The sequence below is a fragment of the Polypterus senegalus genome, chromosome 1 (genome assembly GCF_016835505.1).
Source record: "Polypterus senegalus isolate Bchr_013 chromosome 1, ASM1683550v1, whole genome shotgun sequence".
Taxonomy (NCBI): domain Eukaryota; kingdom Metazoa; phylum Chordata; class Cladistia; order Polypteriformes; family Polypteridae; genus Polypterus; species Polypterus senegalus.
Window position 1 is genome coordinate 199,981,010 of NC_053154.1, and position 17,989 is coordinate 199,998,998.

The 17,989-nt window shown below is 38.7% G+C and overlaps 1 protein-coding gene across 2 annotated transcripts in view; it reads right to left on the reverse strand.

Annotated features, from left to right (window-relative positions):
• si:ch73-109i22.2 overlaps positions 1 to 16,419 on the reverse strand; it is a 57,185-nt gene extending 40,766 nt beyond the window's left edge. For both annotated transcript variants that reach the window (XM_039766973.1, XM_039766964.1), the window contains exon 1: positions 16,214 to 16,419. In XM_039766973.1, the coding sequence (XP_039622907.1) occupies positions 16,214 to 16,241 (28 nt within the window). In that variant the 5' untranslated portion in view covers positions 16,242 to 16,419. The remainder of the gene's footprint in view (positions 1 to 16,213) is intronic.
• Between the last annotated feature and the right edge of the window lie 1,570 nt (positions 16,420 to 17,989).

The window sequence follows — 17,989 nt, forward strand, 5'->3', positions numbered from 1 at the left end:
CTTAGCGGAAACAAAAAGTAAGTTTTAGAAGCGGATGCTGCAAACAAATTGAATCTTGCACATGGATGAAATCAAGCAGACATATATACACTTTGTTTTTCTTAGCATGCAGCACATGTTCTGTACGTCAGTAGGTTTGTTAGGATGGTTGTTTAGCTTGCATGTGTACACATGTGCGTACATCAACTGTCAAGCTAAAAATAAATCATTTGGTATTTGATGTTTGGGTTGTCATGGCTGTCAAAGGGGAGTTGACTAAAATGGAAGAAAAAATGCCTTTCTGTTTCATTATGCACAACTTCAGCTTAACTCACAAAGGTGTGCAATTTGGTTAGATTCCATTTGCTCATTGACCCTCTTTGACGGTAGTCTATTGGACTATATCACTGTGCTTCTGGTTTTATGTCAGCCACCCACTTATGGTGCATTCTTGAATGTTAGTTATTCAGTTGGGAAAAAAATGCAAATCATTAAACTTACATTTTTGACATATAAAATGTTTTGGAACAAAATGTCAGCTAGAAAATGAATGCATAATAAATAGAAGTATGATTTAACATGCTTTCTGGGTATTGTTCCTGGATGACTCCAATATTAACTACTGTGCCCACTTATCCTAACAAAAGGTTTTACAAGAGCTACACAAACTGTGAGAGTTGAACAAGCTGTCAGATTGCATTGCTGCATTTCATTTATTCAATGATAGTGGAGTTTTGGGTATTTTCTCAAAGGGTTTCAGCCATAAACAGATAAATCTCATAGTCCTGATACAAACAGAAGTTACTAATGCAGTTCACTTTAATCAAAATGCATTTTAGCTGTTAATTCAGTGAATAGTGGGTTTCTTACTTTTTTTCTTTTTCGTGTATCTGCAAGTATCTGTTTATACAGGAAACCATATATACACGGAAATGGTACCAATAAGCTAAGAATAAACTGTTGCTGTTCACTACATTAAACCACAACTTTGTTGTCCAAAAGAGATAGAATATCTTCTGGTGTACAGTCTGATTAACCAGTCCATTTTTCCTTGGCTTATTTGAAAAGAGCCGGCCCCATTTTATACTGCAAACATTTAAGAATGTATATTAAATATTGCATCTACCTCTGTGTCCTGGGTTTAGAATAAGGACACAGTCCCTCTCGTGTATTTTAAATGGTGGCGAAAGGAGGTTTGTGTCCAACCATTTGTGCCAATACCCCCAAACCTTTCCGGGGCAAATGAGAAACCTGGCTGAACCAAGAAAATGGTCATTAAACCAGCAGGAAGATTCAATATAGCATCTTTTATAGCAAGCAAATGAACAGAGCTAACTTTCAATGTATTTCAGTCAGACTATCATATTGTGTGGGAGTTTTAGGATATCCCACTTATGACATTTTGCCTTTCCATTTCTTTGCTTTAACACAAAAATTTCTGTTTGGCTTTTTTTGGAGACGTTACTGTTGATTTAGTACTAGGCCTATGTAAAAGGCATTTAATGATAAATTGTAATTTTTTCATGAAAATGAAGACCAAACTAAACACATTAACTGTGTTCTGTGTCACCCTAAATGTGGTTTGACCACAAAAATATCTTTTCTAGTTGATCTCGTTATTTTTTATTTTGCATCATTGACTGTGGCAAATCTGTGTTGCAATAATTTGTGCAATTATTTGCATTGTTCCGTCTGAATAACTAAAGTTCAGGGCTGCCTCATAAGCCAGTGGCTGACATAAAACTTAGAAGTACAGTGACTTCCAGTCCAATTGACTTTATTATGGCGCAACTCACACAATTCCTGCAGCAGTGCTTTTGTTGAAGGGTGTTCCTGTGAAATGACCACCTGGGAAGTCATATTTCTTACATGTGAATACATCATTAACTGAAAGATCTTTCCCCATTTTACCCTGCAAAATCGGTCAATGCCTGTTTTTAGTAAATAACGTTTGTAACACAATATCACATAGGGCTTTACAAAGAAGCTAATGACAAAAAAAAATTAACAATGCATTGAATGTTTCTGAAGGATGAAACAAAGGAAGAAAATAAAGAATCAGACATAAGTACACAAAGGTCAGCTTTACAGTTGTGACCACTAGGGGAGCGCTGCAGCACCCCAAACCCAGACACAAGAGCACAAACAGAAGTCCTCGGTTCATGTTCAAGGTTTATTATAATTAAAAGGCTTTGTTTGACGTAATATCCCAAAACAAACAAAACCACTATTGTTTTTCTTTCTCTTCTTCCTTCCTCCTGCACTTCTTGCAGGCGAGCTTTGTTTTTCTTCTACCTGACTCCTTTTATCCAAGATCAGGGTGTACTTCCGATTGGTTTGGACATGTGCAGATGAGAGATGCTGAGTATACTGGGAGATGGATGTTAACGATAGAGCTGCCAGGGAAGAGGAGAAGAGGAAGGCCTAAGAGAAGGTTTATGGATGTGGTGAGAGAGGACATGCAGGTGATGGGTGTAACAGAATAAGATGCAGAGAACAGAAAGATATGAAAGAAGATGATCCGCTGTGGCAACCCCTAACGGGAGCAGCTGAATGAAGAAGAAGAAGAAGAAGAAGAAGAAGGATGTACTTCCAATGCTAGGATATATACTACTGGATGCACTTCCAGGTCAAGAAGAACTTCCTAAAAGCCAGGATCATAAATTCCTGCAGCACACCTTGCAGCACCCGTGGAATCCAAGAGGGTTGCTCCATGGCACTACAGTTCCTGGCATGCCCTGTTAAGGGTCCATTTGGGTACCAAGACACAGGGATGCTGCCACCTAGCCACCCCTGCTGGGATGCTGACACACTCCTCAAATTGTTGGCTTTTCATTCCAGACTTATAGCAAACACAGGAAGTGTCCTGCCATTCTTTTCGCCTGACTTCCAAGCCAGGTAATAAACTTGGACCCATCATGGCAGGGATGCCAGCCCACGTGTGCTGCCCATGGCAATTGGGAGCAGTAGAGTTTTGGCAGGACTGAAAAACCTAAAGTTAATATTCTCTGAATGGACTTTACTAAACACAATTGGAATTTTTCCAGTATCTTTAGCTGAACACTGTAAGCTTTCATGAGTGTTCTTTACATATTTTTGGTCCAGCTTTTCATTTGGAGTCAGGACCACAGGGAAAACCCATGAGGGAAAGAACAAGAAATTGCAGATGTGACAAAACATGTTTTGTTCTTTATGCAGCAAATGACTGGAGGTCTCAAGAGAAGGGTTTGACAGAGAAGGTCACCGGATGTGGAAGAGGGTCTGACACACCCCTGAAGTTCCAATACTGGAGTGAAAACACTTCTGGACTCATGTCTACAGTATATTATAAAAGAGGGGTGAAACCTGAGAAGGTCTGTTCGCTTCCAGTCAGTAAAGCTGTTACATTATTTATTTAAAAGATAGGTGGGATCCCAGCTCTTATTAAACAGGACAGTAATTAGAACTTTTCATAAAAAAGAAGGCAATTCTGTTAACTTTGTTTCATTTTTGCTGTAGATTTTACTTGTGGGACCCTAAATGAAACCTTAAGCTCATGTCATATTACACAACTTTTCCAGTAATTATTAGTTATAGCCTTCATTTACACAATCTTAGCGAGTTGGAAGCAGCCGGCAGCGGACTTCCATGAAGCGTAATGTAACATACCCAGCAACTCACTCCAACTAGTCTGTGACTCACTTTCATAAAATCAAATAGGTCTGATTTTGTCTTTAGGGATGGGTTCTGTGTGCATGAGACGCAGTCAATGAATGACCATATAATGCAGCAACAGGGAATAAGGAACATGGGTGGTTTGGACCTCACGAACAGAAGAGAGACTTGTCTTTCTAATATCTCATTTTTTATGTGCCAAATTTGATTGGAAAAAAGAAGCAAAGGGGCAAAGATTGCGACTGAAATCTCCATACTTATTAATAATGCATACAGTGCCAGATTGGTCAGTCAATAAACTATTAGCTGTCACAGAAAGAGTCGATGGTGCCAGATGGGTGATACTCAGTTGCTAAATGGGCAGTGATTTTCAATTGTGTAAACTGACATGGTCTGGTGACGAGATCAGTGACAGCAGTCAGCAAACCAGACATAACATACAACTCAAAGTCTTATAATGTGACGTCGACTTTACTGAAGGATTTCATGTCCTGGTCAATTGAACAGCCCCACCAGTCAGGGTACTAAAAAGGTTGACCTTTCACCTCCCTGCAGTTTTTTTTCTTGATTGTATTCTTTCTTTGATTGCACCATTTTGGAACAAGTGGAACAAAACATTTTGACATAAATCATCATAATTGCAACACACAACTGCCACCATTTTTTAATTACCTTCTATCAATGTAAAATACACTATACAGATCGGTGGAATGGAAGACCTAAAACTCTCTCGTGCACCCCAAATTACAATTTGGTAGCAGGGCTTGATAACTGCTCTTCATTGTCTCATTCCTACACTAACATGGTTCTTGCTTAATGGACTGCTGTCTTTCTTCCATTGCATTGCTGATTTTGACACTTGAAAGCACATAATCCCACTTATGCACTTAAAGGACTATGCTGATCTAACTAACCAAATGTAATGTTATTGCGGGATGTCCTAATTTCTCAGCTATTAGCAAGGATGGATTCCAAATCCATCGGCCTCTGGGTCTGATAAGACACTAGCCTCCGACCCCTGCTGTCAGTCAGAACGAACCAACAGAGACCTTGAATACAAGTATGTTGTGCAGCCTAACACAGATATTTATTTGTATTTTTTTCTATAGCACATTTTCATATAAGATATATAGCTCAAAGTGTTTTACAAGTAGTTACAAAAAAGTACAATTACAAAGGATAATCAAATAAAGCAAAATACAAACCATAAGTAATAACATAAAATAAATACAAACTTATACCTTACATAGTGTGGATAAATATAGACATAATCTAATAACTTCATTACACTAATGTGAACACTACACTGCACTACTGTCACGCATGTGTGTATAGGGGCCATCTTCAGGAACCTTCAAGTTCTGACATTACCACCCCGAACAGAGAGTCAGCGTTGTTGTTTACTATCTGTTCCTTCTTACCCACAGTTTGAAGGCTCATTCCCGAGCAAACCAGTGATCCAGTAACACCACTTCTTCCAGGCCTGCTCCATATCAGCCAGAATTCAGCACTCAGCATGGCCAGCCTTGAAGGTTCTTGGCAACCTGAGGGCCACTTTAATTTGTTTTGGCCTTCATGTGCTATTTTCTTTGAACCTTTTTAGTCAGCATTACATGGGGTACTCCATTTGGAACCCCAACCCTTTTTGGTGTTAATGTTTCTTCCTTTAGAACCCTTGACATTACAAAATATACACAAACTTTTGCATTGCGATTAGTGTGCTTCACGTAAATAGCTGTGGAACACACAACAAGTTATACAGACTTTGCATTCCATAACAAAATACAGAAAAACACACTTCAGCAATACAAATAATGTGATCATCGTTTGGCTGTCTTCCTGCACCCAGACTTTGCTCTCAATATCCAACTGCCAGTGCTCACAGACATCAATGAGTGTACCTGACTAGCTAATTGAAAATTATGGATGTAGTCATCTACATTGTCTTTGTTTAATATCCTAACTCAGTCAGCCAACACAAGCCAACAGGTCTAAATACAACTGAAAACACAAAAATATAAAAATCACAGTTTACATGTGTCACGGTTCACATTTTGTGCTGATACCAGCATGGCATGAGAAAAATACTGAAGTATGTGAAGACCAAAATGTTGCCTATAACCCACACCCATCTATTCATTAATTACCTGAATATTCTTCCTCTATTCTCTATTACAGGATTCCATGTCCACAGCAACAGCAGGACAGACTCAAACAATTTAATGTCACTAATTAATCCAGCATGCACATTTTTTATGAACGTGTGGAAAATCTGCACATTTCATGTGGGGAATGTCTGGGCTAGACACTGAATCCAGAACAATGGGGATGTGAAGCAGCATATCTTATGACTGTACCAACATAAAGCATTATAGTTCAGATTTTACACCAAATTGGCCTCATTTAACATTTAGGTGTAATCTATGACTAATAGCACTTTTTACACAAACAACATGATTCATCTTATTATAAGAATTTCTTATGAACTACACAAGATATTAAAATGGTTCTGGATTACATGTATCCTATATTTAAGAACAATTACTGTAAATGCAGTAGGTGGGGGTACACTTACTCTGCTAAACTGTATTGTTACAAAATCATTTAAGACTTTGTTAAACATTTCCATCCATCTATTTTTTTCCACCTACATATTCCAACATACAGTAGATGAGAGCTTAAGTATATATGTACAGCACTGGGTGTGCCAGGTAGGAACTAATAGATAGATAGATAGATAGATAGATAGATAGATAGATAGATAGATAGATAGATAGATATGAAAGGCAGTATAAAATAGAGATAGATAGATAGCTAGATAGCTAGATAGATAGATAGATAGATAGATAGATAGATAGATAGATAGATAGATAGATAGATAGATAGATAGATAGATAGATAGATAGATAGATAGATAGATAGATAGATAGATACTTTATTAATCCCAAGGGGAAATTCACAATCCTTGACTGGGCGCTACAACAAAAGTACATACTTGTATTGCCCAATTTAAAGCCATTAAACCTAAAACACATTGTTTGCAATTGGGAAAAAAATACACAAACATCTGAAAAAAATCTACAAGAATGCAGGGTGAACACACAGACAAAGACTAATCTGAGATTTCAATTTATAATTTATAGGTGGAAGTTAACTGCACCAATTCAAGTACAAATAATTAATTATCACCAATATGAAATGTATATTTTTAAGGACACAATTCTCAGTTTATTAATTAATGAGAACACTGAATTCAGTTTAGGGTTACTGAGGTCAGTGCACTTTCTGGCAGTAACATGTGCAAGTCAGGAAACAACATATATATATATATACACACACACACTTTGGTCTGAACACACACCACAATGACTAAGAAGCAAGAAAATTAAACAGAAAGAGAAAGAAACGTCATGGTCACAGAGAGGCATTATGCAGACTTATTGTTGTTGGTATAATGGAGTCCCAGTAGAGTTTCTTGACACACTTCTGCTGAATAATTTGTTGGCTGAAAGTCTCCAGTGTTAGTGTGTCAGAGGGAGGATGTGCAGCTTTGTTCATAATGGCACTCAATTTTGAATCGTAAACCCAAACACTTAGGAGGACTTCATAACCAGAAAGACCTATTATCTTGTGATGCAGCCAATTTGAGAGACAAAATTGAATGTCAAACGCCTTAAGCAAAAAATAATATAAATAGTAGCACTTACACGGACTGCCACGAGAGTATCCACAAACTTAAACAGTAAGCAACCAGTGTGAAATATGGCAACACCCTCTAACAACGGGTCACCCTGTCATAGCAATGGCACCACAGAATGACAGCAACTGCTAAAATCAAGATGTTGTCAAAAAATTGAAAGTAGAATAAAGTGAAAGTAGAATCTCCATGATTCAAAACCTTCAGTAAAAATAAACAATGTCCACAATTTTTGTTTTTAATTTTACAAAAAAATAGTATACCCAAGGAATTCAGTATAGGGTGGATGAAAACAGGAACCATGAGAACTTGTAAATAGTGATAAAAGTTAAATTGATCCCACACAGAACTGGGAAAAGATGATGAGAAAGAAGAGGAATAAGATGGCTTCTTAGCATTATTATATTTAGTATTATCAACATCTGTAGTAAATAAGGGGCACTCAGAAAAAAAATGAATAGATGAATGAATGATGTCTAAGGATATTGGAAAGATGGTGAAAAAATAAATAATATTTTATTAAATGATAACACTTTAGTTTAGGTACTGCAAAAAATGCATCTATTACTCACTTTTATGTAAAAAGACCTTAAAGGCTTCTTCTGGTGTAAATGACACTTCAAAGCATCAGTAAAGTGGTTATTAATATGCGCAATGTGGCCTACTAAAATATCTTCACTTTGCAATGGTCTGAAGTGTCTTAATACTCTTAACTTGATATTGCATACTTCATTCTGAGACCTGTGAATCCTTCATATTCCTATATATCATTTTACTAGCATATCAAATGCCACAATGTACAGATGAAAAGCCACTCTACTGATGTTTTGTAATTGTCATTAACTCCAAAGTAGCCTTTGTTCAGGTCTTGTTACATAAGAGTAAATGAGGAACAGATGCATTTTTGCAGTACCTAAACTAAAGTGTTACCAATGAAATTTAGGTTTGTCCTTTGCTGAATAAAATTTTAGAAGCACAGCATAAAACATCAGTAAGAGGTTAAGTTCTCTACACTTCACACGCCTAGAGGGGGCTGGGTGGTCTCATGGCCTGGAACCCCTGCCGATTTTTTTATTTTCTCCAGCCATCTGTGTTTTGTTTTGTTTTTTTTGTTTGTTTTTTCTGTCCTCCCTGGCCATTGGACCTTACTTTTATTCTATGTTAATTATTGTTCTCTGATTTTAATTCTTACTTTATCTTTTTTCTCTTTCTTCATCATGTAAAGCACTTTGAGCTACATTATTTGTATGAAAATGTGCTATATAAATAAATGTTGTTGTTGTTCTTGAAACAGAGTCTTTTGGTAAGATGTTTCATAAACACTGCAATGGGCTGGTGTCTTGTCCTGGGGTTTTTCCTTCTTTGCACCCTATTCTTGCTGGGTTGGCTCCAGCCCTGACCTGTAATCCTGCTCAGGATTAAGTGGGTATAGAAAATTACATGGCATTTCATAAACAGATTTAAATCAGACTACCAAATGAACAGTGCAACCAAGATATAATTCAGCTCCCTACAACCTGTTTAGTTTGCTTCAACAAACAGATACATTAAAGAAAAAACACAAGGAGAAGGTAAAAGTGACGGCCTCTCTGAAAGTAATTGAAGTAAACCTCTGTCACTGAACTAAAATGGTATGAAAAAACAGTTCAGAGAAGTGAAAACCACTTTAATTTAACGTAAAAGTGAATCAAGGGTGTGTTATTCCACAATAATATATTATAAATTTGTTTCATATCCAGTTTTAAACAAAGCCTTTTTTTTCAGAATGGCTCATGATCACATTCTATAGCTTTACTAGCTGAACCTCTGTCTGTATCTGTTGTCCAAGAGGGTTTAAAGTCCAAAGACATGTTGCTAGGTTAACCATTGTCTCTAAATGACACTTTAATGTGCACCTTGTTTAGTACACACTTAAATATCATAATGTATGCCTAATAATCAAATTAGGGACAGACAGTGGTGTAGCAATTACTGTTGACTTATAACTCCTTCACTCATATCCCGCTGTTTGTTTATGTCTAAGTGATTATCATTTTCTCCCCATGTCTGCAGGGTTTTTCTGAGGGTGCCTGTGATTTTATTTCCAAATCCTAAAGACATTTGTGATGTGTGGTGGACTGACGCTTCAATCATGGCTGTTTCCTGCATTGTACTAGCTTCCCATGGTCTAGCAATGGAACTAGCAGGTACAGAATTCAAAAATACAAGGCAAAACACAATAGACATGAACAATGTACTGGAAATGGACGTGTTAAACACAAAGTCAAAATAATAAAAAAATAACCCTAATAGTGCTAATTGAATAACATTTCAAATGTGTGGGTCCAAAACACAGATATTTCAAAACTTTCATGTCCTACGGTGGAGTGAGGTGCTTCAATTCTGACCTTTCATTTTTTCCTGTGTATTTTTTAAGCATCAGTTCCTGCAGCTTTGCTCGCCAACATCTGCCAATATAACATTAGCATTCCTGCTGTGGAGGCGTGCAAATATGCACTCTTATACAGTATGACATTTAAGGGTGTTGCGTTATGCTAATTGTAAAGCATGTGCACAAGCAGCTTATCAACAGGCACACATTCATTTATTGTTTTGAATATGCTTAGTACAGATCACAGGGGGCCACTGCCTATCTAACCCTACCTCTGTCCAAGAAGCTCTGGGTGCAAGGCAATAACCCACTCTAAACAGGGCTCCTGTCCATTCCAGATATATGCACATTGTTAAGACAAAATGTCTGGTCACTAAGATTCTGTATGCTAAAGAATAGAAATTATCTGGATGTTAACCAGCAGTACTGAATGTTTCCAAAAAGATTGAAATCAAAACCTTTCCTCCAAATCTTGCAATAATCATGTTTCTTTCTTTGTGCCAGCATCTAATGAAAAGGATACATGATGTATAAACACATACAATCAATCAATGCATTAACTGAGAAAATTAAATTAAGCATGTAAAATTACTACAGTATCTTACTAAATTAAACAGCTTCTAATAATCTCAGGGGCGCTCATGGATATGGGGCCTAAATGTATGTGTTAAAGATCTCACTACTAGAGATAGTTGCAGAAGCTGTAGTCCAAGTAGCTAATGTCTGTCATGACCTGATAGCACACACAAGTGGTAAGGTAAACTGTCAAGTACCTCAAAATCTGATAATGATCTACTAGCAGGTGAAAAGGGCAACCGGTGAAACAGTGTGAGGTCATGGAGAATACATTTCAGACAGCCTCAAAGAGGCTATGGAAACCATTGTACAACACAGAAAAGGCAGTTGGGACATTTCCCAGATTGTTTTCAGCAAGTGTGGAAAAAAGTTGACTTCAACTTCAACTTGGGATATTGTTTACAGGTGTTAGCATTATTTTAATCCAAGCTTATGCAATCTTCTCAGAGGAGGTAGTACTAGAAACATTAGGTGATTTTGGGTCCATTATTGTTTCTGTGTTGCAGTACAAAGGCTGAAGGTTTGGGTAAGTTCAGACCACAAATGCTGAAAACACTGGAAATTACTAGGATGTCTTCACTAATTTGACTCTTCTGAAAGTCCAGAGGCAAGGAACAATGCCTTAGGCTGACAGACTCAGTGGGTGAGAACAAGAAAATGTGTTTCAGTTTTTGAAAATTTCATTACACTCTTCTAACTCCCTAGGAAAGTTTAGGATGTATTTAATCTCTTCTCCTGTTCATTATTTTTATAGAAAATGTAGTATCTTGTTCTCTGCAGGTATGAGCAAAGCCGCAAACCCAAGTGGAAGTGACCAATTAATCAGTACAGTAGAGACAGTTTCATAAAAGTTCTCCTGGGGCCTCATGTATAAACGGTGCGTACGCACAGAAATGTTGCGTAAGAACTTTTCCACGTTCAAATCGCGATGTATAAAACCTACACTTGGCGTAAAGCCACGCACTTTTCCACGGTACCTCATACCTTGTCGTACGCAAGTTCTCCGCTCGGTTTTGCAGACTGGCGGCACCCAGCGTCAAAGCAGTGCTACTGTTACTGTGTGGTTACACCTTATTTTCCTGACGCGGCTTTATAAATACACTGAAACTAACTTCATATTGTTTATTAGTGTAACGTTTCTGATTGTAATTAACTTGTAACAATATAATGGTCCAGGGAATAGCCATAGTATTCTAAATACCATAACTGCTTTAGCGTTGTTACTCTAACTGCACCTTCTTCTTTCAGCTGTTCCCTTTAAGGGTTGTCACAGTGGATCATCTTTTTTCATATTACTCTCACTGCACCACTCGGAGTATTTATATCACTGTATCTGAGTGTGAATCACAGCAGCAGCTGATCGGAAAGAGAATTATCGGTATACAGCTTCAAGTACACACTCTCTCAGCCACGGCAAAACGTTTCAAAGCCTTTTCTGTACGAAACTCGCAGTTCAGAAACAGTTTCATCCCAAGAACTATAAACGCACTCAATCAATTGCTCCTTGTAGAACTGTTTGTACTTGTAAGTACAATCACCCCACTGTAAACTTGCACTACAGTTATAATATCTCACAACCTGAGTCACTTTATAAAGCGTGTATTTACATATGATGACGATATCATTTTTAAGGTGAAATGCAGCAAAATATGTTTGTTAAATTATACACATAAAACTTTAATTTCATTTAAATAATCTATATTCTTCACTGGGAGTGTCGTGAAGGACAGAATAATTAAATGTGTACTACGAAGATATTTCAATGTTCCTTAAACGTTTTGAAGAATCGGCGCTCCCCAATTCTGATTGGGTATTTGGGGAAAGAAAAGCAAGGACTGCAGTGGCGGCTACGCCAATATATTTTGAATATAAAACAGAAAGAGAAAATAACAACAGCTAAAAACACAGCGACAAATTTCGCCAAAAGTTAAATGCGTGTCATGAGCACGAGGCGGCTATGCAGTGTCCGCAACGGACGTGGCCATCCACCGTGCATAAACTACTTTACTTACATTGGCGGGCAAAGGAGCCACCGATTCTTCCTCTGCCCAGGGCCACCATAAGCCTAGAGCCGCCCCTGAGTACTGGTGCAATAAATTATTTCATCGAAGGTTGTACACAATCACTACGGCGTGAAAGCCATGTTTAATAACGTGCTTTAACTCCTATCATCATAAAAATGATATCACGTATACATCTCAGTATTTTAGTTATTCAGAGAGCTGTAATATCACGAATGTCATGGACTCTGTGTCCAGCTGGAGGAAGAGAGCCGGTTTAAGAAGCAAGTAGTAATTCACACACATAGAGCACATAGAAGATCAAATACAAAACAAAGCATTTAACGTGCTACTTTAATTACGATGTCATTTGAGAAACTGGTTAATTAAACGATTTTAAGATGACTTTAGTGACAAAATAAACTACGTGATTGAAGTGGAAATGTCGAGATTGAAGTTGACATTTCGTACTTTTTCCCCACTGTGTGCCTTTTTTCTCTGTACCCTAATAAGCTTTCATATGACACTCAGACAGTGGGCTACAACTCGCCTTTTCACGGCGACTTTGATATGTGACTTCTTTTTTATTTCTGGCACTCTGCGATTTTGTGAAAGTGAGCTTTCAAGTTTCTCCAACACGCTATGTCACTCGATCAACTTCCTTTTGTTGATTATACCACGGTTTATTTGAACAAATAGTATGTTTTTCCTTTGCCTCCACTTGGTATTCGCTGAAATTCTTATATTTTCCCCTGTGCTTTTCCCATAAGGCTGAGCCAACCCCCCAGCCAGCACTGTGTGCCAACCACATTGCATTTCTGCCATTCGCATTGTGAAAGGGGGGCTGAATGCACCCCAAGGAGATGCAGTCGCTCCTCCAAAACCCTCTCTTAAACGGTGATACAATGGGGAACAAATATAGTTTTTTTTACCTCCTCTTTGTTTGATCAGGTGCTGCTGCTGCTTCTGTGCCGCGTGATCTGCATCTGTCATGGCACTTCGAACATTTGAAAGCCTGTACAGCAGCTGTCCTACTCTTTGTCCTGGGTGTGGTTAAATCTCTTGGCACAAAGTCTTGTTTTGCGGAATGCGAGTTCTTGAAATTTTTTAGTTTATAATTTAAAAACAGAATAAGAATCTGAATATCTAACAACATCACATTAAAGTTCGATAAATTCTGAAAAGAATGATACCAAAGAGGTAAGTTTTTAAATAAGCCTGATTTAAAGTGTGATACAAAACGTTACATAAAATTGTTGCACAAAATCATTGCACTTTGAGGCTTAGAATTTCACATATATATATATATATATATATATATATATATATATATATATATATATATATATATATATATATATATATAGTATATATATACATACAGTATACAAGTAACGGCGGACTGCACGATAACTGCAGTGAATCCACTTGAGTTGAGTATTCCTAGTTTTCATCCTCTTTCTCTGTACATTTAGCGTTTGTTTGCTCAGAGATTAATGCACTTGTTGCTTCCTGAGCAGCTCTTCTTTCCTCCACCCTAGCGGCCTGCTTCTTCTCTTCTTTCGTGGGCATCTTTTCACGTTAAAACTGATTAAGTCAGTGTTTGTGTTGCAATTACTTAGTACATTTTCTTTAATTTTTCACTTAAGCTGGCACTTAAGTCTTCAATCTGCCTCAAGAATGATTTAAGATATGAAGAGATAGGGGAAGTGATGGTGAAGGTGGTAGGAATGAGAACGGCGCCCGTACACATGCACCGCACAGCTACCCTGCTGGCCACTGCCAAGTGTTGGTTCTACAATAAAATAAAAATAAAAAGAGGAATAACCTTGGAGATTAATCATCACCCCGAAAGTGGATAGTAGACATCACATAGTAAATGTGTACCAAATTTCAGGTAATTAGGTGAAATGGTTTGCGAGCTACAACTGATTTAAAATCTTGGACAGACAAATGGACAGCCACGGCAGCATATTATATAAGAAGATATAGTGTTGCGGATGGCCAGGGTCCTTACCCAGCCAGGACAACCTGACAATGGAATGACTGGGGGAGAGAGATTTTTTATGACACTCTCTTTCCTGGACCGATAGAAAGCAGCCTCCTTGGCTTACAGCAGGGTCACAGGTTTGGAGCACGGACGCTCAACCCTGCAGGGGCCTGTGGCCACCACCAGGGGGCACCTACATGTTTGCTGGGCCCTGTTTGGCAGCACTTCCACCACACCAGGAAGTGCTGTCGGAAGAAGGTCATAGGCATCCTGCCGGGTGTCCTATAGAAAGGGATCAGCCACCAGTCTTCAAAGGCCAGAATCGGGAGGAAGAAGGACAAAGCCTATGTGGAGGACTGGAGGCAGAAAGACTGTGCAAGCATGACTTGACTGTGAACTGGAAAGGAAGAATAAATGTGTGTCGGGTTGGGGCGGCTGTATTTGCCCCAGGCTTCACTATATATAATTTATATATATTACAGAACAAAGGATTTCTTTCAGCTTCACCTAAAAATGGCATAGATTTGGGGTTTATTATAAGTTGTTTATTTTACATTTCTAACTTTCCTAGTAATGTGCCACATTCCAAAGGATGATTTACTACTAATTAGCTGTCTGTATAAGTACAACAAACCACAGACAACCATAGCCCTATACTTACCTGACTTTGTGGGCAGCTTTTCACATCTGCACATGAAGGTACTGCATTTAAACTTCCCATCTAGTCAAAACCGGCTGCCTTACTTGATGCCTTGTCTTAGTCTCTTAATTCACTGTCTATCTGACCATGGTGGCCATTACTAGACATGTCTATCACTAGGCTGAAAAACCCTGAAAAGACCTGTGGCCATCACACATTGCCTTCTGGCAGCCCAAATGTATTATATTATGTATTGTTCTTCCCTCACACTATGCAACTCTCAATTGGGATGTAAATATTAACATTATACAAAGTTATTGTCTGTTATACCTCCATTTTTATCACTCTTTAATATTGTTTTTTATCAGTAAACTGCTGCTGGAGTATGTGAATTCCCCCTTGGGATTAATAAAGTATCTATCAATCTATCTTATATTCTTAAGCCTTGACCCAGATTTAAAGAGCTTGGAAACTATATCAGAAGCATGGTGCCTATTCAGCTGGGTGTAAATGCTGTTTCTGAATGTGAATAAGATACGACCCAATATCATGATTTTCTATGATATTTCTGTTTGTCCAGTCAAAGCTCCACAGAAAGAACCTTCCTGCATTTACTGTCCACATGTTTGACCCATTCTGTCTTTAGTAAGAGTTATGGTCATATTGACGTGGTTTCTTCTTTAATATTGTACTTATCTCATTCTTCATTCTTCTTGCTCTTTTGTTTTTGAGACCTCTAAATTTGACTGTCAACAATAGACGGAAACACATATGGTACAGACTTTATTATACAGCAAATGGAAGAAAAAATAGAGGACATTTAAGGGAAAACTCAAAGGCAATATCAAAAATCTTTGAACATTAGGATAAACATGAACTTGTGCTGAGTGACAACCCAAGTTGTGTTCTTTGGCTTATCAGCAGGCATTTGGAATAAAGTCTAGTCATATCAACTGAAATACTCAATTGTTTTCGCCCCTAAAATATCCCTTTTAAATGAGAAAGAGCTATGTTTGTGCAAACACGCTAAATATTGCCCACAATGCCAAAAATATGCACTTCTCTTAGATATCAAGAGCTGACCAAAACTGAGTTCCCTTTTTGGAGAAAATACAGCACTTTGACAAATGTAGACTCAGTACCAGAAATTAGCTGTGCTATGGTTGAAGAATGAGACAGCAGAGAGTGTTACAGCTTCGTAAATATGCGCACACCAATGTGATGAAATAGCACCCTGTGGTTAACTGCAATATCTTAATAAAATCTTCAGTGCCTCCACCAAGAAGTAAAAATTAATGTACCTTACCTTTAATCTTTTCATAGTCAAAATCCATTGCAGCACAAAGACATGGGCACAGCACTTATAAAACCTGATTCCGTTTCTAGGTCTGCATTTAATTGTCCAATATCACAAGAAGTGAATGTTAGGTGGTTCAAGTCTGTTACCGTCTGTACTGAAGCTCTCTGACCAGCTCTAGTGCCTTCACCATGCACAGGAAGCATAGATAAGGGAAGGCACAAAATGAAAGTGCAAAAAGAGCACAAACCGGAAGCCAGGCAATAAAAGTGGATAGAATACTGCACAGAGAAAGCTAAATCAGATAGTCAAGCACATATAAAATTCTGGTAACAGGTGTACAGGAAGTATCATATGAACAACAACCACAAATCTTAGTGTTAGATAGCCCTTAAAGGGACAGGAATGGTTTGGGGAGCCAACCTATGTCACAAGCTCTGAAGAGTCGCTAGCAGACTCTTTCAACTTGGACATGATATACAGTATGCCGAGGACCAAAACAGCCCGCTCAATTAAATCTTTGCTTTTACCTCCAAGCTCATTTATGATCTTAACAAGTGCAGTGATATTAATCCAATGCATTTATTCTGAAAAGGGCAAAGGAATAACCTTAAAACATAGAGGGGAGAGCAAAACAGTGCAATTGAGAAAAAAAAGGAGACATGTCTTAGGTGTACTGGAAAGTTTTCATGTGCCCAGTGTGAGAGTGGACCACCAAAGTATAATTCAAAGGACTGGTGCCCCATCCAAGACTAGTTCCTCCTTTGCACATGATATCGCAAGGATAGCCAGCTGTTCCCCAACAAACCTAAACTGGTTTTGTGAATGGAGAGGTGTGACGATGTGGGTTCTGGCTCCACACTCCCTTTGATGTTTGGGAACCCTTGAACCCAACACCGTCGATAATGTAACCGAGTGAGCCAGTCAGTGGAGGCAAATAATTCCAGCAAGGGGAAGGTAAAAAGTGCAAAAGTGCTTTTATTAAAAACAGTCAACAAAATAAACAGTGTTCATAAATAGTGCAGTGCCCCAAAAGTTCTTCATTAAATAATCCATAAAAGAACGTGGAGGTTAATATAACAATAAATAGAAAAAAAAAATCCTTTAAAACGAGAGGTTAAAAATCTTCTTTAGGAAGCAATCTTTAAAACAATAACAAATCCGGTGCATCGTTTCTGTTAGCGTCTCACCTGCCTATCCCGTTAGGGCTTAGTAGCAGGCAAGACGCTCTCTGCAGCTGCCCTCCTGAAACACACGCATGAGACTGGAGACTTCCCGAACCCTGGCTCCGGTATGGCACTCATCCCAGCCTCGGAGAACTTGGTTTCCACCAACGGCCAGGTCGCCCACGTTGGGGATTCCAACCACCAAGTCTTCCGACTTCCGCTGCCTTTCCATGGCCTCTCTGCGGCCAGTCGCCTTCCCTGGTCACTCCCGCTACCTGATCGCTCAGCGGGAGCGACATCCAGCTGAAACGTCTGGGTGTTGGCCCAACACCCAGCTTCCTTACAGCTGCCCTAGAGCGCTCGATCGCGCGCTCACCACACGCACACACCGCGTGTCTGTCTCTCCTGCACCGCATGCTTCCTCGCTCCCTGTAACCTCCGTCCTATTTTCCTCTTTTTCTTTTTTCCATTTTTTTACACCTTCAACCGACTTGCGCTTCTTTTTTATAATGTGAAGGGCCATCACAGCTGTAGCATTAGCCACGGGAGCAATCACGAATGTGGGCAGTTCCTCACCTGTGCACACGGTGAGAAACGCCCACATCGACGACTGCCCCGC